General features: G+C 39.0%; 2 protein-coding genes across 2 annotated transcripts in view; both read left to right on the top strand.

The window, feature by feature from the left end:
* Positions 1-19,379, top strand: part of YAF2 (YY1 associated factor 2) — a 32,805-nt gene extending 13,426 nt beyond the window's left edge. The window contains exons 3-4 of the mRNA XM_042815776.1: positions 8,181-8,333; positions 10,983-19,379. Of these exons, the coding sequence (XP_042671710.1) occupies positions 8,181-8,333; positions 10,983-11,220 (391 nt within the window). The 3' untranslated portion in view covers positions 11,221-19,379. The remainder of the gene's footprint in view (positions 1-8,180; positions 8,334-10,982) is intronic.
* A 7,091-nt stretch (positions 19,380-26,470) lies between these two features.
* Positions 26,471-27,634, top strand: part of GXYLT1 (glucoside xylosyltransferase 1) — a 33,338-nt gene continuing 32,174 nt past the window's right edge. Inside the window, exon 1 of the mRNA XM_042815957.1 lies at positions 26,471-26,667. Coding sequence (XP_042671891.1) covers positions 26,471-26,667 — 197 coding nt within the window. The remainder of the gene's footprint in view (positions 26,668-27,634) is intronic.

The raw sequence follows: 27,634 nt of genomic DNA, 5'->3' as shown, positions 1-27,634 counted from the left end.
CTAGAAACTCTTGTGGAAATGCTCTAAATTATCTGTTTTGTTGTTGTTGTTTTAAGGTATTTTTTGCAGAATCGTAGTTTTGAACTAGCTGGGATGTGAGTCTTGCAACGTTTTTGTGAAATCATTTGTACAAGTGACATTTAGCAAGCGATATTTGTGCAGTGTTTGGTTAGGTGTCTAATGGCAAGATTTGATATACCCCAAATTGAAAAGAGACAGAAGAGATTGAAATAATCATCACTTGGCTGGCTTTCTTTGTGTTGCCCAGAGATGAGGAAAATATGATAGAGGTTATAAAACTAAAGATGCTGAGTGATAAAGAATATTGACTACAACAAGTATGTGCAGTTCTCTGTACAAATATCTGAAATGTATTCAGGATGCTGTACCAGAAGCACTATGTCATGCGCTTTTAGTATATGAAATTGTACCTTTTCCAAGAGTGTACTGACTTATGTGATGTAAAAATGTTTGCTCTTAGCAAATGGGTTACACACTGAAAAAATGGTTGTTGGAAATGGCCTCACATACCGTGTGTACAAAGCATACAGCCTGGCTGTTTCTTTACCCCGTCAGTGTCTTCATAAAGGCTGAAGCGATGAGAAGGAGAAGGCTGAACAGTCTATTCTAAGACCTGTTCTTCTTTATCAGGGATTACTCTTTTTTTCCAGTGGCAGTGTGCTACAAAATGCAGACAAGTAAAGATTTTCAGTCTACATGCTGCCAGAAGAATTAAACTCGTTATTAAATTCTAAGAGATTTGAAGACTAGAAAACCCCAGACATCTTAACAAGGCACTTTTGAAATCCTCTCTAGATGAGGGAATAGCAAAGCCTAGTGGAGGAGGAGTGCTGATAGAATGATTGAAATTAGAATTCTGTTTGAAAAAAATGTTGAGTAACATAACTCAGCTTAGTCAGAATCACAGAGAAGTCCCACAGTAGCAGATGGAAAGGAGATTATCAGGTCTGCAAGGCACTGGAGAGAGAGAGAGAGGGAGAGAGGAATGGAGTTGTTTTCATAGTGATGTCAATCTAGAGTAGCTTCTAGGTGAACAAATACACAAAAGTCTTGTACTTTTGATAAGAAGTGAAGAATTTTAAATTTGTTGGAGGGTAAACCTAGAAGAGTTCGACAGCGGCCTCGAAAAGCTTGTGTTTCCAAAAGGGAGACAGACCCCTGGAAGGGGGTAAGTGGAAGGGAGGACAGTGAGATACAATTAAAGTAGGAGTAGTAGTTTCTCTGTGCTTCTGCTGATAAATAGTTGCAGAGTTAGCAGTACTGTTCTCCCATGATGGAATATTGTGAGGGCTAATATATTAAAGATTGAGACTCTCTGATTGCAGTGAATGTCAACGGAGATGGATGGCTGTGACGGTAGGAAGTTCATTCTAAAGGATGATCCATGGGACATGTTTTATATGGAATTCACAGGACAGCAGATCTGTCAAAGGAAGAAACAAGCGGTGTGATTATAGGCAAATGAAAGAAAAGCTTCTGTGACTAAAGCAAATATGAGTGCTGGAACAAACATTTTTGGCTATCCATGTCATCTGAATTAAAGTACGACAAAGATGAATTTGAATAAGCTTGTAAATCCAGCATAAGATGGAAGGAAAAATAAAAGGATTATTAATCAGATAGAAAGTGGAGGTATTGTCATGATGATGCTATTATAGCCATATTTCTTTGTAATTGGCAGAAATGAGTAGCTTGGGGAAGGCTGTTTTTCAAAATGGTCTTCCTTCACAAGTAGTAAGAAAGAACTGTTGGACTTCTGTTTATAGCTGATGAATTTTAGGTATTTTTTTCTAGAAGCTGGCAGAGCTTTTTCCATTGTGCTTTACCTGAAGATATTTCATTGAGAACTCCTGACTGTACTTTCAGAGTTCCTGTTTGTCAGAACTATGACAAGCTTTCTGGGCTTTAATCTGGGCTTAATGCATCAGCATACCTATGCTGCATCTTTTAGAACAAACTCCAAGACTTTTCCAAGAAGACATCATAAAGAGAATGTGTGTGTAGTGTGTGTAATGGCCAAAGCATTTATTTCCTGTGCTGGTCCCATTCTGTTACCATTCAGCATTGCAGGAGTTTGACTAAAGATGACTTGTCTAAGTGGGTTAGTTACTGCTTGTAAGGCCTTTTGGCAATAATTTATTCTTGAAAATCTCTGGGGGATGAAATTCAGGGCATTAATTGACTAAGGATACTGGTTTCCAAGCCAGTTCTGTTGTGCCTTGCTGGTGAGGCAGAGCAGATTGCAGAACTGTGCATGAAGCTGATGTCCAGAAACATGTTGGATTCCTGGCTTGAGTCTCTGTGGTAAGAGCTGTCAGGCAGGCTGTGACCAAGAGGCAAGTGACCTGGAAATTCTCTTCAACTTGAAAGCCCACGTCCAGTCCTCCCGAATTACCTGAAAGTGAAGAATATTTTGTTCTTGAAGAATAATGTGGATTTTTCATTTTTTGAGGACAGGATTCTGTGACCAGGAGCTAGGAAAAATCAGTAAGGATTCTTGCTCCAGATACTTCTAAGCTTTCTTTCTTGAGGGATGAATCTGCTGTCTCGAACAAAAGGTCAGAGCCTCCCTGAAGGGAAGGGAAGTTCAGATAAATGGTACTGCTTAGGAATTAGGGGTATCTTGAAATAAAACCTCTTCAAGTCTCTGAAACATGCCTTTTAAAAAATTTGTTTATTTATTTTAAGAAGTAAAGATATTTTCTAGCAGGGGAACGAAGAGTGAAAATTATAGGAAGTGTAGAATGCCATGTAGAAATTCTACATGAAAACAGATGAGAGCTTAGAAGAAAAACCACAGGCTTTGTTTTGCTCAGGAGTGAAACATATCCTGGGAATAAAAATGTGGTAGTAGATATTCCTGGTAAATCTGAAAACTCAAATTCTTCTGTTGAATAAATGATTCTTGGTGTATAGCAGTTATCTGTTCTGTGTGGTGGCATGAACATCTCATCTGTCCATGAACCAAACACTGAGCTCTACTATAGTGGGCAGCTACAACACAACATCCTGCTGTAGGAATAGCACTTCAGAGGCAACTTTTTCTGATATCTAGGATGGGTTAAGATGTGAAGAGCTTTATAGGAAAGCAGGGAGTTAGATGAATTTGAAAGCTGAATTCTATTATCAGGCAAATAAAACTGAGCTAGAATATTGCTGTAGTTGTTAGAGGAAAAATGTGGAGAGTAAACTGACCAAGGCTCAGCAGCAGACAAATGCCTGGTTTAATGTGTGATATTCTAAAAACCTATAGGTATGTTGTGCACATGGCACTTTTGCTTTACAAAATAGATAATTTGCAACTTGGGACCAAAAAAGCTTCCAGCAAGGGCTTTTTGTCTGATTTGGAACCAGGAGATGGATGGATCTGAGAAGAGGAGAGAGAATGAAAAGACCATATTAGTATGGATCCAGGTCATCTGTTGAAGGCCATCTTTCAGCTTGACTGAAAGCTGAGGTTGGCAGCATTTCCAAAATTCCATTCTGTTAATATTGAGAATTAAAACTTCTAATAGATTTGTAGTTGTAAAATATGCAAAGCATAGGAGATACAGCTTTGAGAAAGAGTGTGCATTTGAATGTGTTCTGTATGATATATTCTTCAGAATACCTGAACTCTCTAAAGGTATATTATAGATGTTAGAGCACTTCTTCCACAATGGGTTGGCAAAGTATACGAGTTCAACAGTGAGATTACATCATCTAACTTTCCACATGAAAATTTCTAAGTTCTGAAATCTGTGGGTACTGGGAGAATAGTTCTATGTGAACTAGTTCAAGTCCATCATGACTCACACTGAATCAAAGCTGTTCTGTTGGACTTTTGATGTCTGCACTGTGCTGCTTGGCAGTTTAATTTGGTGGGCTCTGTTTGTTCAGGTTGTGCAGCACCAAATGGAAGAATCTTCACCTAGCCCTGCAACCAGGGCTGCATGGGAGCTGCTGGAGACCCAGGTAGATACGGGGTTGGTTAATGGAAAAACTGTCACAATTTGTCCCCTCTAGAGCTACTTTGAGAAGCATCTCAGGTCTGTCGGAATTGGAGTTGTGCTGTGAGTAGTGCCAGAGACTGCTTTATGGACTCACGGTGGCTATAGAAGCAGCGCTGTGCAAGTGTGCTTGTGCTCTGACTGAAATAAATCTGTAGAATCATAGAATAACCTGAGTTGGAAGGGACCTACAAGGATCATCAAGTCCAACAGCTGTCTCCACCCAGGACCACCCAAAAATCAAATCCTGTATCTGAGAGCGTTGCCCAAATGTTCCTTAAATTCCAGCAGCTAAGTTCCATCCCCACTGCCCTGGGGACCCTGCTCCAGGGTCAGACAACCTTCTGGTGTAGAACCTTTCCCTAACCCCCAGCTGCCCTCCCCTGGCACAGCTCCACGCCGTTCCCTCTGGCCCTGTCGCTGTCACAGAGAGCAGAGCTCAGCGCTGCCCCTCTGCTCCCTGTGAGGAGCTGCAGTCGCCATCAGGCCTCCCCTCAGCTCCTCTGCTCTGGGCTGAGCAAAGCCAGGGACCTCAGCCACATACATCTTGCCCTTTGGAACCTTCACCACCTCTATAGCTCTCCTTTAGATCCTCACTAATGGCTTTATGTTATTCTTATACTGTGGTACCCCAGACAGCACAAAGTGCTTGAGATTGCAGAGACCCTGAGATACTTAAGCATTAAACCAGCATTGTCCTGTTGCATGTTTGATGTACAACCTAGATGACTTAGAGTTAACTGTACTCTGCTGCAGAAGTTATGATATTATATAGAGCTATTGTTCAATTAGTTTTCAAAGCTGGCCTGCTTTGCTGCACTTGGACCAAGTTGCTCACCATTTACAGAGGGTCAGCATTCTTTTTACACAGGTTATTGATGGCTATCAGGTGAGAGAGATTAAAGAAGATGTCCCAAAGGATTTACAAGCGGTGAGGCATTGTGTTGCACCCTGGGAAAGGAAATGACTTGAGGCAAGAGTTTTAGATATGATGTGGGTCTGATGTGCTGTGTGTGTTTTTGGATGAACACTTTTCATCTCTAGGCATGTGAACTCTATGGTATAAAGTACTGTGGGTTTTTTTCTCCTTTGTTTTTCTTTTGAGTATGCCAACAGCAGAAATTAGCCCATCCTTCATATTGTTAAATATTTCCTGCCTTTGGGAGAATTCGTGTTGAATGCATTTCTGTACAGAAATCCTAAAGAGGCAATTCTCTGCAGTTTCTGTGAATGCATCACCTAAAACAGCAGCAAAATCAAATCCTGTAAAATGAAATGAAGTCACCATGAAGTTCACCTCGGTTGGAAAGGACTGTTAGTTCTCAGCGTTTTGTAACAGTGTATGCCTGTGTTGATGAGTGTTCCACATATAACAACCAAAGTGAATTATTAAATAAAAATGCACCATTTTGAGAGGCTGACTGTGTATCTAAACAAACAAGATGTATTTATGAACGCCTTTGCCTGCGGTTTTGGATTGTTCACTTGTGAAGTTGTTCCATTGGGAGAGGCAAAAATGTGATAATCTTAATATATAAGTTTATAGAGCTTCTTTATGAAAGCTGGTTAGCTCAGTTGCTCTTGAACATGCTCAAAAAGCAAATTACCATAAATGTATTGATAGTTTAAAAGGCAGACTTAGCACTTAGCCGTAGCAGCTTATTACAAGGAGTCTTAACTGTTTTTGAAATCCAGTAATTGAAATTGTTGTATTTTGGCAAATTATCAAAATCAATTTCCTTTCACAGGAATAGATTTTCATATATTTGACTTCTCTGCAAGAAACCTTTCCTCGGTGCAAGTTCTTTCATGTTTGAATGACATGGTTCAGCTGCAGCTCAATCACAAACAGTTCTAGTGGTTTGAAATTCATTGAGTGGTGATGTTACTTTCTGAAGCCTGAGTGCCTTGCAGTGCTCAGCTACAGTTCAGTGGCCCCTCTTTGAGTACCTAGGGAAGGGGAGGGGAGGGAATGAGCCTTAAAAGACTAAATCACTGTTGAGAGATGTGAATTTGTTCTTTTTCTTAGGTTTTTTTCTTTTTTAATTGTGATTTTTTTGTCTTAGTTGACCTCTGTTCCTTGTGGCAAAGATCTTTTTAATTCTTTTTTCTCCCTGTATCGTTTTATGGTACTAGGCACTAGATAAACAAACTTCTATACTGAATTCCCCAACTGTACTCTAACAGAAATATTTTATGTAGGTTGCTCTCAAAGTAATGCCTTCTATTTATTTCCATGGAAAGTGCAATGGATACAAAGTGCACAGTAACACTACTTGGTAAAGCAAATCCTCAGCTATAAAACGTTGTTTTTCAATATAGTCGTTACCATTTTTTTTAGCTATGTGTTTTTGCCATGATGAACAAGACTGCATACTGCGCTCATAAAAATCTGCATGGCTATCTGGAACGTGGCTTGTCTTTCACATCACTGTTGCCCCTGCTGAAATGCACCACCTACCACCTCACTGTGCTCACATCCACTGGTTGGTCTCCATAAACATTCAGGAAGCCAGTGAATTTCATTGTGCTGTTTTTTCCACATTGAGGAATTCAGTGACACACTTCTGCTTCATCCACACTTCCATGTCAGACTCCATTCTGTCAGACTGCCCCTCAGCTGCCATCTGTCACACGGCAACAACATGCAATGAAATACTGGTAGGAAGATTCTACCTCTACAGCCATACCACCAACATCTGCCTCTGACTTTGTAAGCCAACATAATAAAAAAGGAGGGATTACTTTCAGAGCAGCCCTCGTAATTTGCCCTCTGGAATTCAAATTATTCCAAATTGAGAACTTGTGGAATAGATTTTTTTTTTCTCATCCCTGCTCTTTATGAAGTTTCTCTGGTCGTGGTGTTGTCCACAACACTGGGCAACAAATCTGCATCAAGAAATTCACTGCTGTCTTACTTTGGTAACTTGTCAGATTATTTCTTCAGGTAACTACAGTATTGGTGTGATTGTCACCCAGCCATCACGAGTAGTGATTCACTCATCCATCTCCTGGAGTATTCTTTCAATCAAGAGAGATGATAATTTTGTTTCTATTTCACAAGTGTTTTCCACCTGAAATGATAAGTTTGTGCATCAACTTCACCTCTGTTCTTCCTATTTTCTTACGAATTGCTATGACAAAGTTAAAACAGTTCTGAGGCAAATTTTCATGAAAATATCCTATGTGCTCACTTGTTACAGCCCGTTGAGTCACTTCACTGATTTTGGTCTCAATACAGTGGGTGTTTTTCAAGGTACCACTTACAGTACTCAGCTTTAGTCACCTGAAAAGCATACACTCTTATGTTTGCCAGCTGATACAAACTGGGTTTTTGTTAGTAAGTAATCCATTGCTCATCTTTTTCTCTGTGAGTTAGTGTGGACTTAGCTCATGAGTAGGTATTTAGTTGAATTCTAAGAACTAGAAGGTTTCATTTCAGGTTAGAATTTTCATGTTCAAGAAGCCTGTGTTGTGTGTCCTGATAGAATGTGGTCAGATGCTTCTGATGCCAGCTTTTATAGTATATGTGCTCTGACAGCTGTATTCTATTAGTACGGCTGTACATGTTTCTTTTTTTTTTTTTTTCTTTTTTGTTTTCTGTGAAGAATACACAACAGGATTTGTCATTACCTTCAGGGAATTTGTTAAAACACTGTAAGGCCAAGAGTGAGTTTAGCTGTGATACCTGAAAGGTCATCTTTTTCCTTTTTGAGACATGGATTGTGTGCTTCAGTACTGCAGTACACTTAAAATGTACTCCCTCTTCATTTAAGGGGACTGGCAGCAGGTGATGAAGTATTCTTCCAGAAGGCTTCATGGTTTGGAGCTCGTTCCATGCAAGTCTGGATATAGCACTTAGGAGAACACATTGTAAATTCTTGTCTCCAAAAGCTTAAAAAAATCTCAACTGTTGTATTTATTGATAATGCAAGTGAATCAAAAGGCCACAACAGGTTTAATTTTGATATACTATTTTAATGAAATACTTTCAGAGAAAGGTATATAGATATATATGTATATGTATATATCATTTTGGTGGTGGTGGTGTTTTAATTTTTTGTATTGAGTGTTAATGCTACTAACTGCTGTATAGAAAGTTTTAGCCTCTTGTTGTAAAGCCTAAGCTTTATGTGTATATACATATGTTCTATGTATATGTGCACACAGGAAACCTCGACCCGTCTCTCAGCTGGTTGCACAGCAGGTTCCTCAGCAATTCGTGCCCCCTACACAGTCAAAGAAAGAGAAAAAAGACAAAGTAGAAAAGGACAAAAGTGAAAAGGAAACAACTAGCAAAAAGAACAGTCATAAGAAAACCAGGTAAAAACTTTAGCAACTCTTGCTGTATTGGTAAAACATAATTAGAAAAGCAAATATGAAAAAAATGTTCTGTGATTTTACTGCTTTGTGAGTCCTGTGGCATACTCTTTCAACAGTAATGCTAAATGTTTGAAGTTCTGTTGTTGTAGGATGCCTATTATGCACAATGAAAAGTTGCAGTTTGTTGTTTTAACCAGAAGATGGAGACTGGCTGAATTTAGAAAGAGTTGGATATTTTTGTTAAGGGATTCAACTGCTTTTTTTTCACACCACATAAAATGGTAGATATGCAAAACATGATTGCTAGGCTCAGGAGAAGAGAGGGAACTGGAGGGACTAATTATCATGCAGAATATTGCTGGGAGAGGCAGGAGGAGTGGAGAAGAAATGGGGGTAAAAAGAGACAGGGAAGAGAGATGGAGGGAGAGAATGTATCTCATTACAGGAGAGTGGGAAGGTGACATAGTTACAAAGAGATTTTGAACTAGGGTAGAAATTAATGTGACAGGGTAAGATATGTATGTTACCTAGTGATAAAAATCCCAGTGCTATTTGGGATGCTGAATGAAAGTTTTGGACTCTTGGAATGGAAGTCATGACACATTACAGTACAAGCAAGCCATTGTAAAAGCCTCCTTCTTGACCAGAAGAAAGCTCTGAAACAAAGGCAGCAAATCCAGCCTCCAAACCATCACTGCCTAAGCATAACATTATTGCAGCAGAAATGTGGTGCCAGAAAGCTCAGCAGTATACAAGACGTGTAGTCTAATCAAAAGTGGGAGGAACTATTGATTTCTTTTGGAAGCATTCCAGAATAGTCCAGCCAAGGAAGATCCTTTGGGATTAGTTATGCAGAGAAGTAGCAGATGCTTCTCTTGTGCCTGAAATAGGATCATCAGGATCAGAAGCTGGGAGAGATTTTGAGTCAGGAGAGTACAGGCTTTAAAATAGTTACAGTTAGGATTAAGGAGACTGAGATGTTCCAGCAGGAAGAATGCATTTACATTTTTCTCTAATACTCAGATGTACTGTCTGTCTTACCACATGCAGTTGAAGCACTTCAGTTAAAAAGTACCTGAAGTTAAAATAGTAAATATTTATGAAGCTAATTAAATATTATAAATGGAAATAATCATTATTGGATTGCAGTAGTACATTAAAAATGCAAAAGAGAGGCAGGGAAGAAGAGCAAACACTTAAAAAAAAAAAAAAAAAATCTTGGATGAAATACTGGTATTGAGATTTGCATTAAGGATGGCTATTGGAAAAAACACTTAAGCACTTCAAACAGTTTTTCACAGATTTGATTCACTGGATACAAATGCTTAGTTAGTTTAAGCAGATTCCTTCAATATCCTCTTGGGAACGAGGATATTCTTTTCTCATTGCATGAAAACTTGTATATTATTGCTGGAAACAATCATAAAATCTGAATGCACACTGAATATGATTAACAAGCTTCAGGCACACCACTTATGCAGGTTGATAATGCTGAACTTTTCTCTGTTCGCATGCTATAGAGCAGCAGCTTTTCAGTTCTTTTAGATTCTTCAGCTGCACTACTTCAGCCCCAAGGGAACAAGATGTCAAATCCTTGTTCTATTCTAGCAGAGGAAAAGCAGAAGGTGTTTCAGCTAAAGTGGCTGGGAACCAATTCTACTTCAAACAAAGTCAGATGATAGGGTAAAGGTTAGGACTTCGCTGTTAGCACACCTGCTAACATATGATGTCATATGAATTTATTTCATTGCAGCTTGAGCTGGTGAAAGCTGTGGAGTCAGTTAAGTGCACAAAGATATGCCATTCAAAATTGCTTGTATAAATTCACCTGTCTCATGACAGTTTGCCATGGTAGTCAAAGGCAAATTCTGAATTTAAAGTCCTTTATGCTCATCACTAGCAAAAATGTGATGGCAGAATATCATTCAGTGTTCTTTTATGATTCTTCATGTTGTGAAAATCAAACAAATGAAAGAATAGATGAAGAGACTTAATTTATCTGTGCTATATGATTACTGAGCTCTTTGCATATCTTAAATCACAGCATGTGTTAGGGATGCCAGAATTATTCTGTGAAGGGCAATATAAATACTGCACTAGCAGTCTTATTGAGATTTTTAAATGAAATACAACTGCTGCACTTCTGTGTGGAATTTGTAGCTAAAACTGCATTGTTGAAATTCAGAAGGCACAGGTGAGCTTTTTGGACACCAACATCCTCATTAGTGAACACCATTTGCTACCTAGAATTGTTGCTTAAGGCTGCTGCAGGGATGCATCCTTTCCTAGGTCAGATTTATAACTTCTAGCCACAGTAATGAAAATCACAATAAAATAATAATTTAAATAAAAATAAGTTGCACATGTGAAGGTTTGTTTTGTCACACAGTTAAAATATTCACGCTCTAAGTTTTCACATAATCTTAGTCGAAGGTGGAAAAGGTGTTATTGTCACCTATTTTTAAACTTATGGGCAATCCTCTATCATAAAGACTTGTGCTACACTGTCATCTTATGTACTACATGTTCCACAAAGCAGTATTATGCAGATGTTACCTGTATGTTCCCAGAGCTCCTAGTAAGAAGGAGAAAGACAAGAGAATGAGATGGTGTGTGTGTTTCTAACGTGATTCATTATGCTTTCTTTAGGCCACGATTGAAAAATGTGGATCGAAGTAGTGCTCAGCATTTGGAAGTTACCGTTGGAGATCTGACGGTCATAATTACAGACTTTAAGGAGAAAACTAAGTCACCACCTGCTTCCAGTGCTGCTTCTGCAGATCAACACAGTCAGAGCGGCTCTAGCTCTGATAACACAGAGAGGGGAATGTCCAGGTCATCTTCACCCAGAGGAGAAGCGTCGTCACTGAACGGGGAATCTCATTAAAGTTTATTTCCTCCAGTTTCTTTAGTCTCTTCTCTTTACAACATGCAAATACGTAACTTCTGCCACCTGTTGCCACATTTTCATGACAGATTATCCATGCACAATTGGTATGTTTACTGAAACATAATTTATGCAGTTTAGAAAGAAGAAAAAAAATGCAGTGGTAGAAATAATTTAAATGCAATCTAAAAATGCTTACGAAGCATTTTCAGACCAACTGTTTAATCTTTGTGTGTAAAGGTGCCATGAAAATGTGGTTTGAATGTTCATACACAGTGTTACTGGTAAGTCCATCTTCACTTTTAGTTTAGTGAATTCTAACAACTCTTGGAGTCTCTACTATTGGCATGTACTGAATTTAAATTTTTATAACATAGTTCAAGCTGCCTAAATATGTATTATCTGAAAATTGTGAAACATAGTTATATGTATGCAAGTCAAAGATCAACTTAATCAACTATTGCTGCAACAGAATTTTCGTAATAATTATCTTAAAAACACCTGCTGGTACTTGGTGTGGTTAAATAGGAAAATGTTATTAAATAAAACATTTGTATGAATTTTTGCCAATGTTTGACACATTTTACTAGATTACTGTTAATGAATTATGTTAATGGTTTTACCAATATTTTTTCACACTTAAAACACTTATTGAAATGTTTACAAGCAAATACAAAAAAAAAAAAAAAAGTAAATCCATTCTAGACATCAATTGGTTAACTCTACAATTCAGGAAAACTCACTGTCACTATACACTGGTATTCTACGTTTAACCTCACATGACAGCATTTGGCAAAACTAACATTGGGAAACACAGAAGTTTGGTAAAGCTTTAAAAATTACTGAAGTACAGTTTTTGTTTCTGCTTAGTGCTGTTCCCTTGCCCCAGATTTACTTAGTGTCATATAATTGGTTACCATTTCATTACAGAAATACCAGATGTTGCACAAGAATGAGGAAATAACAATACTATTACTATTTTTTTTTTAATTTTGGATCAACCTCTTTTTATTTTGATTTGGCCTATTAGAAAATATTATGTCATAAATGATGTGTAAAAACCCCACAGTATCCTACTTTATGGCATAAACTGTCAATATTTTATGCACTTAGCAATATACTGATACAGAGCAGAACTATTTACAGTCCCATCTGGTATTATGTAAAATTACCAATAAAATATTTTTGTGAATACAGATTTTTGCATTTTTGTTTACAGCCAATAAGTGTTTTGATATACACACATCCAATCCATGTATAGATTGAAATTATATATTTGGTTGAGTACAAAAGTCCATTTAGCTCCTTTCAGTGAGATGGTCCACTTACACTCCTGTGATTCTTTTACTTTCTTTTCTTTTCTTTTCTTTCCTTTTTTTTTTTTTTTTTTTTTTTGCATTCAAAATGCATAAGTTTAAGCCAATGTAAAAGTTGAATGGACCTTTTTGGTAGTGAATCCTAAATTATTCCCAACATGTGGTACATCTTCATAACAGCTAAAAGAATGGATTTTTGTAGCCCCTGACAATTGTGATGTTTGGTGGTTTCTTGTAGTAATGTATTTTTCTGTTTTTAATGCAGTACTTCTACAGGCACAATAGTACTGTTCTATTTTGTAAGATGCTAGTTGTGAAATACAGTTAGTTGCATAAAATGAAAGTCTGATGTGATATCTGAGAACATACATACCTCATTCCTTGGTGTTGCTATTTAAACTTTTTAGACATCAAATGTTAATTATAGGCTATTTCAGGTAGATGACTACTGACCTGTTTATTATGTATTCTGCTTTATCTTACTAAATAGGATGTCTGTTCATTGCAGTTACTTGGCCAAATCTTAGTATCTGTAAAAAAAAAAAAAAAAAAAAAAAAAAAAAAAAAAAAAAAAAAAAAAAAAAAAAATGAAGGAAAAAAAAAAAGCATTTCAAGATTCTTAAATGTTTTTGGGGCTGGGCTGTTGTTCTGAATAACATATACTAGTTTTTAGGAAAAAAAAATACATGCTTCTCAAATTTATTTTTTTATGTTTTATTTTTAGGTGGGAGTATACTGGTGTAATGGATTACAAGAGAGCTGAAACTGTTTAAGCAGTGTAATGGTAGAATCACATAGCAAGATGTGTCATGAAATGTGTTTCTAGTTTAAATTGTAATGAATGCTAACACATTTCAGTATTCCTTGCAAACTAATAATAATCTATTACCAGTAGTTCACTAAGTGGGATATTTATTTTCATTTAACATTATGTGAATAGACCACCCAGCACTACCAACAAGGGGTCTCTTTGTATCTTCAGAAATAAGTAGCCATTTGGTTTGGAAGTAAGGGAGGATGGAGGGGACTTCAGTACGTTTCAACTGTCTCTAGAGAATAATCTCATGAATGTGGTACAAGTATAGTTATAGTCAAAAAGAATGCAGAAAAGTCTTATGGAAATTGCTGTTCTTTATGGAATAAGAACAGAAAAGCAATTTCTGACTACAGATATAACAGATAAAAGGCAGGACAGCTAGGATCTAAAATTTGAGCTGTGGTGGTTCTAACTGAAATACTGTATAGCCAGTGTTTACGTTGGCAAAGATACCTGCTTTGGCATTAAACAAAGTTAAGATAATTTTTGTCTGTTTGTGATTAAAGGGATGTGACAATACTGACAGCACAGTAGACAAAATTCTAAGTAGAATATGGCAATTTGTTCATAATGTTCTAATTTAAATGAACTTCATAATTTCTAAGTAATTTTGACTTGCAGTAATCCTAAGATTTTTTTTAAGTGTAAATATATTTAAAAGCATCTTTACTCCATTTATGAAAAGTGAAAATTTAATGTTGTAATGTATTTTGATTAGCTATTTTACTCTGTGACTGTTCTCTCCATAAGAATTGTTGTTTGTAAAACTCTGTATATGCACCAGTCTTCAACAGCCATACATTCTGGGTTGCTTATGAGGTGATGATGCAACAAAGGCGAGGGTGATAATATTCCATGTAAATGAGTTCCTTTATGTGCTGATTGTCTGGCTTCAGTAAGGAAAAGGGGAAGGAAATGGGGGAAAATGGCCTATAATTAATTCACTGCTAAAGTGTATAACAATTTGGTCCTTTATCTTCCTAACTTTACCGCTAACTGTAGGTGGTGTAAGGAAAAGATCCACTGTTAGTAGACAGATCATTTCTTCTCAAGTTATGTTTGCATCTCGGAAAGGAACAAAACTTGTTCTGCTTAGTTAGCAGGTTCAAGTATGCTGTATGAAGTCTTGATTCTAACAGCAGTTAAAACAAAACTAAACAAAGAGAACCCTTCACCTCTCAAAGATTCTCAGTATTAAGTCTCTAAATTAAGCCTGAAGTTTTAAATTGAAGTTTAAAACTGTTTAAAGCTTCTCCATATATTTCCTGTTTTGTAGCAGATTGCAAAATCTCAAAAAATGTTTGGGGGTTATAATCCGTTCACTTCTTAAAATACGATGGATAGGATATTTTTCAGTAGCCATGTAAGACAATACTTTTTATGATTTGTTTCCACAAGTTCTTTACAGTGGTCAGGCAAGTCTTCTCGACTAGATATGCATATGGCTCTGCATCTTACGTTCTCTGGTTTTTCTCTCTCCTGTCTCAAAGGCACGATGGTTTTGAGTTGCTGATTGACTACTGCTTTGTTACACAGGAGGAATTTGGCACTGAATTGTCTATTGTGTTCTTCCATGTACATCCAGCATACTTTAACCATATCTGCATCTTTCTCTCTGTCACATGCCTTTAGTTGACTCTGCTGTCATTAGGGAGTCTTCCCTTCAGATATCAGAAACCATGTGGAAAGGGAAGTGCAGAGAGTTTCTTCTCCAGCAGCAGCAAGCACTATACTCATAAGCTTGTCCTGTGCTAACTCAGGAATAAGATAGATAAGGTAGAAAGTGAATGCTGTTGTTGGTGGTGGACCACTCGAGCATATTTTGCAAAAACATTCTTCTGTTTTAATGTTAAGATTTGGTTGTGCTGGAAATAGCATTTGAGCTTTCAAAGGTTTTTCTTGACTGAATTATGCCCCCAACTTATGACAGTGTTAGCTTCAAGGAGTATAACCTCATAAATGGGCAAAACCTGTACCATAAAATCAGTCGAATTGAGGAGAGCTTTGATGATTTTCTTTAGTACTGCCAAAATTCTAACCAGGAGATGGAGATTTGAGAGATTTTTCTGACACAGATACTGAATTTAGTTTGGTGTTTAAAAAAAAATTAAATAAATAAAAATTAAAAAATCATGCTTTCATACGAATTTACAGGATTTAACTATTAAAATAAAAATGTACAAGTTAATCACATATCAGTACTTCACAGAAATTATTGTAACTTCCTGTCTAGATGGAAATGAATGGAGTAAATGGTGCAGCAGCAAAGAATGGCTAGCAAATGGTACTATCCAACAGAAAGTGACTTGCCTTAGACTTTGTGCAGGAAGATTGTGTTGTGTCTGTGGACAAAGCCTAGGAGCCCATGTATGCCCCTCGTTGCCGTTGGTTTCGAACAGTGAAAGAAAATGCATCCAACAAAATAAATTAGCTGCACATCCTAGAGTCTTATTTATGCAGGAACTGTGTACAGTTGCTGTTTGATCATATAGGTGAAAAATACCTCCCTTGTATAATACTTGGAATTGAATTCCTTGGAAGTTGATTTCCATCCTAATCTTGCCCCTTTTATTATGGGAAATAAATGAGTGTCATCCAAAATAACTTGTTCTGTCCACTAACACAGGGAATTGTTAAGAGTAGACAGTTTAATGTGCACAAGAAGTTTTAGCTTTACTTTTAAGGAATTCAGTGTGAAAGATGAACATCAAAAGCTCCATAGCTCAAATTAGTATTCATAAGTGTAGTGTAGTCACAACTGATTGCTGTGACATTTTGTGTTTGTAAAAGGCAAAATGATAATCTAACCTAATCACTCCTTTTTCCCCTATGTTTGAAAAGAAAATGACCATCAGAGATGATACTTTTCTGATAACACAAATTTAAAGAATTTTTCCAAGATCCTGTTTGTTTTTTTTTTTTCTTTCCTTTTTTTTGGAGGGGAGTATGGTATATCTTGATGGAGATAGGAATTTCCAAGCAAGAAATCCTTCAGTAATGTGTTTTCAGGATCTGGCCCAGGTGGAAAAGATACATCTTTGCTTACACCATTCTCTGTTTATAAATACTGATAGTCAAAGTAGCCAAAGTGCTTGCAAAGTGAACAAGTTCCCTTAACGTTAAAATCTTCATTGTTGCTTGAGGCCAACTGATCTCTAATTTGCAGAGGACATATGAGAAGATAACTAAGGAAAAGAGCACGCTGATCTGTTTTTGCATAACCTGCTAACTGTGTGTCGTAATGTACCTTGTGTGAAGAAGCAAAAGTGTACTTGAACAGAAAGTATGTAAGCAGCACTGATGGGATCTGGCTCTCTATGCCCTTCTCAAATGCACCAGTCTACTAGCTGCAAATTCTGCTGGTTCAGAGGTAGGCATGGGTGCTTGATTGGTCACTAAAGCATCAGTTAGTTAAGCCAAATCAGTGATCAGGCCAAGATTCTACTTTCTGAACATCCACTTTGGGACTGCAGATATCTAAATTGTAATTGATCCGCAATCGATACACAACTGCCATCCCTGAGCATGAAATAGTCTGTGCCTAGCTGATGCTTCTTTGCAGAGAATAAATCAGAATGCTTCAATGTGAAGCCCAGTTCTCTTACTGTAACAGCCTTCAGCTGTGAATTAATCTAACCAAGGAAAATCTCTTGAGATTACATGTGTTTGTCTTACCTCTGAAGGGAATGCAGAATTCTGATTCTTTCTGTCTTTATTTTTATTGAGGTACATCTACAGGGTAACTGGATGCAGTGATTTTGAAATAATTTAATACATGACATTTCTAAATAGGAAATGTACTGCTGTTCACAGTTTTTCAGCTGTATCTTGGTTTCTGTAAGACTGTCAGTGCTATGTGGAGCTTGGAGACCATCTATCAGTACTGTCAGTCATCCATGTCTCTACATTATTGACTTAGTGAAGATATTCTTTCCGAACAAACTTAGTCTAATCCTGTAGCATTCAAGCATTCCGGTGGAGGTAGCTGGCTTTCTGGGATGCCAATACTGGTCTTCATACCTATATTTCTGCAAAGGGTCTGATTCTGTTGTGGGGCTCCCAAATGCAGAGGAATAAGCTAAATGCTTTCCCACTGATGGAGGTGTAACGCTGCTAGGTAACTAGATCTGAAGGTTTTTTTGCAAGGTTTGAGAAAATACTCTTGATGCTGGCTGGAGATAAGGATTCCTGGAGGAGCACATGCAGACACTGAGGACTACATTTCCTACAGAAATTGAGTAGGCAGCGTCAGTTTCTAAAATGTAAACAACTTCTAACAAAAAGCTAGAACAATACATAGAGAAGCTACTACACAATGACTTCTTTAGTACAGTGTTTTCTTCTGTGTACAGTATTGAAGGTAGGGAGTATCTCACACTTTGTGTGTTTTCTGTATAGCTCTTTATACCATTGACTTTCAGCCAAAAGACAGATACAGGTTTTTATGAATTTCATGATCATATCTCTCTTGGGTATAGATCATGTATTGAAAGGGCACTTGTTCTGGTTAAAGAGAACAAAATAGCTTCCTCGTCTACATTTAGATACTGCAGAGTTTTAGAGGGTTTGATTCCTGGGCTACTAGAAAAGGGATAACTTTGTGTTGGAAAGGTAGTAAGGATCCAGACTAGAATGGATGTGGCTCCTGAAAAGAATTTTGTGGCTGGCAGTTCATATGGCTGTTTTCAGTGATTAACCTACACTTTAGCCAGTTAATCTTGACGTGTTAATAGGGCACCATCACAGACAGATCAAAACTACCAACAACACTGTCGGATGCTCTTAAAATTTATTAAGTGCCTTATACAGAGCATCAAAGAGGCTATGATTCAATTGGAACGAAGTTTGTTAAGAGATCTACTCTCGGATGGAGTTACAAGTTGTTGGTTGTAACGAAGGTGATGTTCCTGGTTATGAAGCTAGAATCTTATATTTTATTGCTCATACAAATACCTAATAAGAAACAGTCCAGAAATTTCAGAGGCTTTCAATTCATAAAACATATGTTCTTTGGAGGAGATTTTTTTTTTTTCGTTGTAGCCAGCTGTGATAGCTTGCTTGGAATATCACAGAAGTGAATAAAACTTGAGTACTTCTGGATGCTTCACACTTCTCAATTTCCCAATCAATAGTAAAACTACCTTTCTTGAGAAGGGGTACATAAGTTGGTTTTATTCATAGGATTTATGTTTATCTTATATAGTTTTTAAGGGTTTTATTGTCAGAAAAAGGGCTTGTTATTTTGAAAATAAAAATCTTACCTGCCAGGTGTCTTCCCCAAGATGAGTAAGTGCCTTTTCTGTTCTGACTCTTAGAAGTATTTACGTTGTCAGATTGAATCTGAATGTCCTGGATAAACCAAGAACTAAGTACCAAGTGTTACCAATAGTTTGAAATCCTTTCACTGAAGGAACAAGAGACAGAATGTAAGCCACTTGAATTATTTTGAGACCTGATGTTATCAGAAGTTTTATAACTGCATATGAATAGTATACTTCTAAGAACAATATAACATTTCAGGAACTTGATATTGATTAGGAAATAAATATTTATTGAAGTAAGTATATTAAATAAATATTTATTTACCAATTTAAGTAAGAGAAAATTTTACACCGTGGGGGCAACAGTCTTGCTGTGAGCAGTCCTAACTACTTAACTGAAAGTAAACTGAGGCCCTGAACTCCGACTGTGAAAGAATGCATTTGGTGAGAGATTGGGACTGCGAACCTTAGGTCTACATTCTAACAGAGTAATTCTTCCCACCTAAGTTGTAACCAATTCTCAAGCAGGAAAGAAGGCGTGAGCAGATGTCAGTAAGAGGCCCTCTGGTATTATTGGTGCTGCTTCCTATCTCTAGAGGATTTTTTTTTTTTTAATCTTTGCTCAGGACTGGTACAGCTGAAAGTATATTTTCCCTTCATTCTTAAGCCTAGATTTTGAATGGAGTTTCTCTGAGACACTTTTGTAGTGAAATCGTATTCCCTACGAACATGGAAGACAAAAATAAACATCTCTGTAAACAAAAAGATTGTGTGTGGTTGTAATTTTTTAAAATACATATTTTTTGCGATAAAAATTTTAAAGGTGCTCTAAGCCAAATGCAACCATTATAATGGTCTGCACTTAGAAGGCAGCAGTCAGAAAATATTGCTTATATCCTCAGATGCCACAGAATTTCTGTCTGGTAAACTAAGTTCAGTCCCAGAAATGCTCCTTTAAATAAACAAGGCAATGCAGTGCGTTTAGCCAAAGTCTGTGTGTAGTAACACAGTAAGATACTGCCTTATACTGGCCTCGTCCTGACTTCAGTTCAAAGACATTTTATTGAATGAGTTAAAATTCTGCAAGCAGAGGGGAAGGGGCTAGAAAGAAAGAACGGGTAGGAATCAGTGCAAAGATTGTTTTCCAGAATAAGTGCACACAGTCAGTGATAATAGAGTTGTTTAGAAGCAAATCATTCTGTCATTATTTCACAGCTTTGAAAAAAAATACAATTAGTTTGCAATGAGTATAAATAGATGTGTTTGAAGCCCAGTGTAACGATACGCATTTAATTGACTTCCGCAGGGATAAATGCTTCTTGGCTATGAAGAAACTAACAAGAAGGTACTTTCAGTGAAAATTTTTCTGCATGCACTATATTCAGTCTTGACTGGCAGTAGTCAATGCTTATGGTACGTCATGGTAAATAAGAAATTGTACAGAACCCTTCTCTGAAAGTGTTGCTTGAACTGGCTCAGAAGTAGTGCAAGAAATCTAAGTGGGCAACTTGGGAATAAGTAGCAGCTTGTCTGATAGGGAGTCTACTTCCAAAAGTCCAGGTGGGTTCTGCTAACAGACTGGCATGGGTGATTAATTAGCTCTTGGAGCTGTGATGGAAATTGAGATACTCCACTGAGTTCTCTTCCCAAGGCAAGGAACTATGAAAGCATTAATTATATATACAGTCATTTTTAAGGGAATTCTAAGAAACAATTCAGTGTTGAATTGTCTGAACTGTTTGTCATTTCTGTTGCTTTGCAACGTGAGGCTGAGATCCTACAAGCCACTGTTGAAAGAAGCTGGTTCCCTCATAAATGGTGTAGCAATTGATGCAGTTGTTGGCCCTGAATATATATATATGCTCATCCTCACTCCGTGTGGGCAATATGTGGAGCTGATGCATCCTCAGGTGCACAACACTTCTAATGTTACCTTGTGAGTTCTGGGTATAATCCCAAAGTGCAGGCAGCATGTGGTAGCACAAATAAATACCAAGATTTGTATTAGTAAAAATATCAACTTACATAAAGAGCAGCAATCTTCAATGCATTTGAGATGAAGTTGGTATTGGAAATCAGAATAGGGCTATTGTCGCTAATTAAAGGACTCTAATTTAGACCATTTACTTGTCTATTTTAGAAGAACGGCAGGCATTCAAAAGAGGAGACTAGTTTTTTAAAGCCTTTCTATTCAGTTTTGTTCCCTCTGTTCACTGTTTAGTAAGGCCATTACACCATCATGGGTCTGAAGATCAAATTTCATGAATTCCACACACATTTTGGCAGCTGTGGGAGATCACAGCATTCTGTTTGTGCCTGGAGATAGCTTAGTATGGTCTCCAGTTTTATTTTACCCTTTCTTGACTTGAAGGAATGTAAAAGCAGAAGAAATAAATCTTTCTAAAGTTGCAGATGAAAGATGGGCAAAGGCTGAGCGATTTGTTAGTGCCATTATTAGTCAGCAGTGCTTGAAGGGCCCTTGGCTGGTTGGGACTGGGCCATGCAGTCCTGCTGCTGCTCGCAGGTTTGGCTGCCCCACGTGCAGTGGGACAGTCTGTAATTCCAGTTCCAGTGACACTGGAGATACAGCAGTTAATGTCCATGAACTTCGGTGGAGTGGCATATGGCTGTAACAGGCAAGCTGCTCACAACAACTACTTCTTTGGGCTTCACACACAACAATCTACTGACAAGGGATGAGGATATTTGGTACCTAAGCCTGCTATGTAGCTTAGGCATTGATCTGCCGTGTAGTTGTACTATGCAGTTTTAGAAGGGGTGGCCAGTATAAAAGGAAGTATTTTAACTTCTTCCTAGTAGTTCAAGCACTAAGTATTTTAAACAGATAGTACTTCTGGCTGATCTAATCTGGCTTTGAATTACTAATTTTAGCAATAAAGCAACCCCTGGTGAACAGAATGTGAAGAGAGAGGACCATTATGAATTTATTGCCATGTCCCTCCATTAGTTTCAGTGTTAAACTCTACTTGGAACACGATACAGAGCAAAAAAACACAACAACAACAACAAAAAAGAACAAGTTGGCTTGGCCAGAAATTGACTTGATTTTTGAACAGGGGCAAATGGCCACCCTACCTGCCTCTCTGCTTCACACTTACCTGGCTTGCAGTGCTGGCTGACTTTCAGAGCCCCTGGCAACAATCCTAAGCTTCTTTTCTCTTCCTAGAGCAGCTGGTGGTTGCAATCCAACTTTTTTTTCATGTTAGCTGTTTGCTAGATGCAGTTTTATTCTCCTGGTCACAGCCATGCAGGCTTTTTGTACTTGGGAGTTAGTATGTCATTAAAATGCATAAAATATATCAAATATGAAAAATAAGCTAAATAAAAAAGCAGTGGTTTCCTGTCAGTAGTCCAAGGATCTCACGAGTTCATATGTTCCTTCTATGAAGGAGCCTTACAAAAAAAAGTAGGATGAGCATGCTTATTATAAGTAGCATTAAATTCACTGTGTAGAGTCTGCACTGTTACTGTCAAGTGGAAAATGTGGAAAATACCTTTCAGGATTAATTTCAAATTAGTTGATGTACTTCATCTTCAAAATGGAGCCATAAAGCCATAATACAAAGTTGTTACTGCGTGTGATTAGTTAGCAAATATTTATTCCATTGCAAGAAAAAAAAAGATGGTGGATTTTAGAAGACACTGATGGAGGGAAGAGACTCAGAGCACTTGATGTGTCATCAAACCACAGCAAAACAAGTAAAGGACTTTTAAACTGGAATATTTTTACATAAACAAACAAACAAACACAGCCATAAAGCCAGGCCAACCTGCCTTATTACTGTATTTTCATACATGGTACTTAAGTAGGTAGGACTTCTCCCAGGAGAATTTTAAACACAAACAGCTGTGCCAGATGCTTCTTGGAGAATTTTAGATTTGACAAAAGCCCAACAGTGAGAATCCTCTTTGGACGGATCTCTTGGAGTTCCCAATTTGGAAAACGTTACAGGAAAAAAAAAATCTTCAACACTGAAAAATACATAAAAAGAAAATTCTATCTACACTTTTAGAAAGTATTCTTTCTGCTTCTGTAATGTAGGAGAGCACTAACAATTGTACTAGGTTACATATACACCTGCATGCTTATTTATTTCAAAAAAGGAAATTGAGATTTTTTTAGGACAAATAATACAAGTACTTTATAACTTGCAACTCCTCCCAGAAGACTTCACATACATTGAAGATTGATAAAGTAATAATTCTTTATTGAAATTGGAAGAAACCAGGAAATTTTATAAAGTATCACAGCACTTCACAATTTGCTTACAGTGCAGTTTACTTAATTTTGTGTACTGCTGTCCTCAGGTATGTATAATCCTGATATCAAAAATATTGTAAGTTTCTTCTTATCAGATAAGTTGGTTAAATGGACTGCAATACAAAATAAGGAGAACTAAAAAGAGACAGAATGGATGAACACAGTGATATTCTAGCAATCAATGAAAATTAATTTTGAGAAATTTTATTAACTTTTTTCTTTTTTTTTTTTTTTTTAATTAGGGCTGCTGTAGGGAAATTTGAACAGCAGAAACCATAAGAGTGGAAGGCAGCTGTACCAAACTAAATTCTTGCCTTAAAAATGAATTTGAAAGAAAGAAAAACGATGTCTGGCAGCAACAGACAAGGAACCAAGAAGTCTGCTGATGCCATATGCACAACACGTGGCAGAAAGCAGTTCCTCCTTGCTCACCAGCCTTACAATCCATCACAGCAAAGTGTTGACACTGCAGGTTGTACAAAAGGGCATGTGAACATCAAAGAAAATGTCTTTGCCTTTGAAAAACCCTCAACTGGTCTGCACGCTTGGCAGCATTGACATGAATCTGTCAGCACAAAATCTTATTACTTTGCCAACTTAACTGATGTTTTAACTTCCTGAAAGTACAAAACCAGAAGAAATGCTACAAGTGCATCTGATTAGGACTGGGCTTTCTAATTAGCAGAAAGTTTGTGTGGAAATTGATGTCTCTCTTTGTTCTCTCAGTTGCATCAGATAATCCCCTTCCATAATTCTGAATTATATCTGTATTTTACTTGATCTAATTTATCTCTTGATCTGATGCATAGCTAGGATTTTGGTTTAATTTTATGGCTGCTACTGACTGATTGCCATTTTGGCCTCTGAACACACTAAAGAGAAACAGCAGGTATTTATTCTTTTTAAAAATGAATTATTCTAAATACTTAACATCTGTAGTTTGCTAAGCTCTCTGTTTTCTGGATTTCAGTTATTTTCTGGTCATAATAAATAGAAAACTGAAGAAAAAAAGTTACCATGCTTAAGTATTTCAATTCCATTCAAGAAAAGTATTTAAAGATTTAGAATTGGTAATAAATGAAGAGAACCTTGTATTTAATTGTGTTTTTTCTTGTTTTAACTGTTAAAGACTAGTAAATGTTGTAGCAAAGTGTTTTATATTGTTCATCAATTACGATGAGTAATAAAGGTATATAAATATTTATGCTTAAAAAATTTTGGAGGCTACATTAGCTAACTGCATAACTATCAGCACTGTTTTTTCTTAGTGATAGAGCCTAGGTATGACATGTCAGTCTCTTTGGTTTATCTTTGGTATTCACAAGACTGAGTTTGTAGCAAGAAGCATTTTGCCTTTTACCAGACCAACTGATAGTTAGATTAAGTGGAGAGATTTATCAGTGTGAAAAGGACTTTTGTGGAAGTTTATCTGTCTTCTAGCTTTTTTTCTACCCACTTGCATCAGATACCTTAACAAAAGATACCAACTTTCTCCCTGACTTTTCCTCAGCTATATTTTTCGACCACAGAGACACATTCTCATTCATTATTCAGGTGTTCCTGGACAGCATGAAATGAGGAGAGTCCTATAAATTCTTATTTGTGAAATGGTATGATTGATAACCCAAAAGCACTGTCTCATCTCTCTCCTCAGCACTCCTTATTTTCTCTTTTCTTGTCTAAAATATACTCTCTTCGTCTGACACATGAAAGCAGTGCTGCTGGCCAGCTGCTGTGTTCATTCTCAGTCCCTTTGTAACACCCCATAGACCTCATTTTTCCTGAGTGGAACACTCCTCAATTCAGAAGGCGAGTGTCACACTGCAGCAGAGACTGACCCGTCTTCTCTTTTGTGCTCATGCCAGCAAAGGCTCCTTTGTATCTCCCACTCTGACTCACACACTGCTATGAATTTGCCTTTAAAATTGCCCACAGCCAACCATGTATCTCAGATTTCAGATTTTCTTCAACTATCTGTGAAATATAGCATCATCCTCCTTTTTTTTTTTTTTTCTTTCTTATGCATACTTTGATCTTTTGTTTTAAACAGCAAAGCTCTCCTCAGCATTAAGGGCAAGAAGTCAGGGCTTTGTTTATCCATGAAAAATGTTATTTATGACCTGCCACAGGGACTTGTTCGTATGTGCAGAGGGTTGTGAAATGGGACAGTGGTTGAATTCATGACACCAGTCAGCATGCAGATATGCAATGAGAGCAGTGAGTCAGGTTTAGATCACAAGCACACACAGAGAGAACTGGTAGAATGTCCGAGTTCATCACCCACCATAGTAAGCCTGAAGGAACAGAAAATGGGAAAGCTCAGCTGCAACTTCAAGTGGCACATTCAGAACTCAATTTCTTCCTGTTGTGCATGAAAGCACATGAACATCAGCAGCATAAATTTCCCTTAGTTTGTTAAGCAAATTCTTTTTAGAGAGTCCTTTTTAACAAGTTCTTGCTCATTTTGTCAATGACTTTCCCAATGAGTCCATCCTTCTTAAGGTCCCCACCACCATTCTGCCATTTTGGCCCTGGATTTTGCCATTGTGCCCTTGCTGCACAGAAGGCCAATGGCATCCTGGCACGCTATTGCCAGCAGGCTGAGGGACTGATCCTTCCCCTCTGCTCTGCACTGGTGAGGCCACATCTGGGGAGCTAGATCCAGTTCTGGCCCCTCACACCAATACAAAGGAGACCTAGGCTTACTGGAGAGAACCCAGTGAAGGGCCATGAGGATGAGGAAGGGCCTGGAGTACCTCTCCTGTGAGGCTGAGAAAGCTTGTTGTTTAGCCTAGAGGAGGCTCAGGGGAGTCTCAACAATGTCCATAACACCTGAAGGGAGTGTGCAAAGATGAAACCAGGCTCTTGTCAGCAGCGCTCAGTGCAGGACAGGAGGCAGCAGGCACAGGGGTTCCTTCTGAACACCAGGCAGCACTGCTGTGCTGTGCAGTGATGGAGCACTGGCACAGGCTGCCCAGAGGCTGTGGGGTGCCCTTCAGGAGCCACCTGGACGTGTGCACCATGCTCTGGGTGTCCCTGCTGAGCAAGGGCTGAGGCAGATGGACCCAGCAGTGCCTTCAGCCTCACCCGCTCCATGTCCTCATAAGCACCCATCATTGATTCCCCCTCCCTGGATCTTTACTTATCTTAGGTTCTACTTCTTTTTCTCAGCCCCCATTTCCCTCCTCGCATTTCCTAGTAATCCTCCTGACATCTGTACTCAAAGCACAGCAGAGTATCCACTATTTCACCAGGGCCCCCATTTTTCCTCACACCTTGCTTTGTGGGGCTGAAGACAGGCAGGACAGTTTTGGCACGAGAGTTGCCATCCGACTTTCGTCTTTCAAAAGGAGCCAGCCGCCACTCCCAGCCGCAGCCGAGGTAGCGCAGCTGCCGGCCAGGAGGCACGCCAGGACCGCAGCACTTCCTCCTCCCGCCTCTTGGCTCTCCCCGCCCCTCAAACCCCGCCCCCCGCACGCCGGGCTCGTACCACCGCCGCGTCGATCGTGGCTCGCGCTGCCGGTTGGGCCCCGGCTGCCGCCCGGCGCCGCCGCCGGGGCCGAGGCGTCGGAGGATGCGGCGGTTCGCGCGAGTGGCGCTGCTGTTCTTGGGCTGCGGCGTCTGCTCGCTGCTCTACGGCGTCAGCCAGCTCGCGCTCTCCCTGGAGCAGGAGGCCGGCGGCGCCCAGCTGCGGCAGGCCCGAGACTCGGCCGCAGCCGGCGGCGGGCGGCAGGCGGGGAACGCGGGTCGAGGCGAGGAGGGGGCCGGCAGGTACGGGCCGGGGCCGCGTTCCTTTCAAGCGGGCGCGGGGCGCGCTGCACACCGGCCGCGGGCTGCCCTGACTGGTGGAAGCCCGGGCCGGGAGCGGCCTGCCGAGGGTTGCGAGGAGGGGCGGGCCGTTCCGCGATCCGAGCTCGGCTGCTGTGAGGGGTTATTGGGCTCTGGGGCGGCGGCGAGTGACTCTGAACAGTTGTGGCCGGCTTCAAGCTTCAGCACCAGCTCTTCTGTCTCACCTCTGTGCTCGGTGTTAGCGTGAACGGGATCGTGAAAGTGTACGAAAACTCCTGTTTTCCCTTTCCGTGCTCTGCCACCCCGCCTGGCCGCGCGGAGGTTCCTGCGGAACCCTGCGGAGTGCGAGCAGCCCCGGTGCACAGCGTGAGTACTGAGCACGATTCTCTGTGACAAGAGTGAGTTTAGTAAGGCCATCGTAAAGTCTCTGCTAGGCTGAAGCTGTAGGAGAAATCAGGACTGAGATTTTCTGGGCCAGCTTGCCTTAAGTCCCAGGCAGCTCAAGGCAGTGCGGTTCGGTGTGCCGAGGCTGCCCACACACCTGGCTGCCTGGGGACTGTGCTAGTGCTAAAGATTGTGGTAACTGCAAAGAAAAGTTAGCTGTAGTGGTTCTATGGAACATTTAAGGACTGTAATAAAACAGTTCTAAATAGAAATAGGAGGGAAGAAGCATTTGATGTAACTTGGATTAGTAAACTTCGTGTTACTTTCAGGTATATCGTGGTCCTGCTGAGCAGAAGAACCAAATCTATTTTAAAGCAGTACTTATTTCTTTGTTAGTATTTGTACTAATTCAAAGATACTGATAGAAGAAAACTCCAATGAGGTGGAACTTCTTACTTGCTGCATTAGGGTGGAATGAGATAGAAATCTGCTTTGTGTTGCAATGCAGAAAAGCCTCACAGCCTGAGTAGTTACCTTCAAAGGCTTAGGTGCCATAGGTAATTCA

The sequence above is a fragment of the Centrocercus urophasianus genome, unplaced genomic scaffold, assembly GCF_019232065.1.
Source record: "Centrocercus urophasianus isolate 14NV4802_14NV808 unplaced genomic scaffold, USGS_Curo_1.0 seq_15, whole genome shotgun sequence".
NCBI lineage: Eukaryota > Metazoa > Chordata > Aves > Galliformes > Phasianidae > Centrocercus > Centrocercus urophasianus.
Note: the sequence above shows the minus strand (reverse complement) of the source record. Positions and strands in the feature narration are given on the sequence as shown.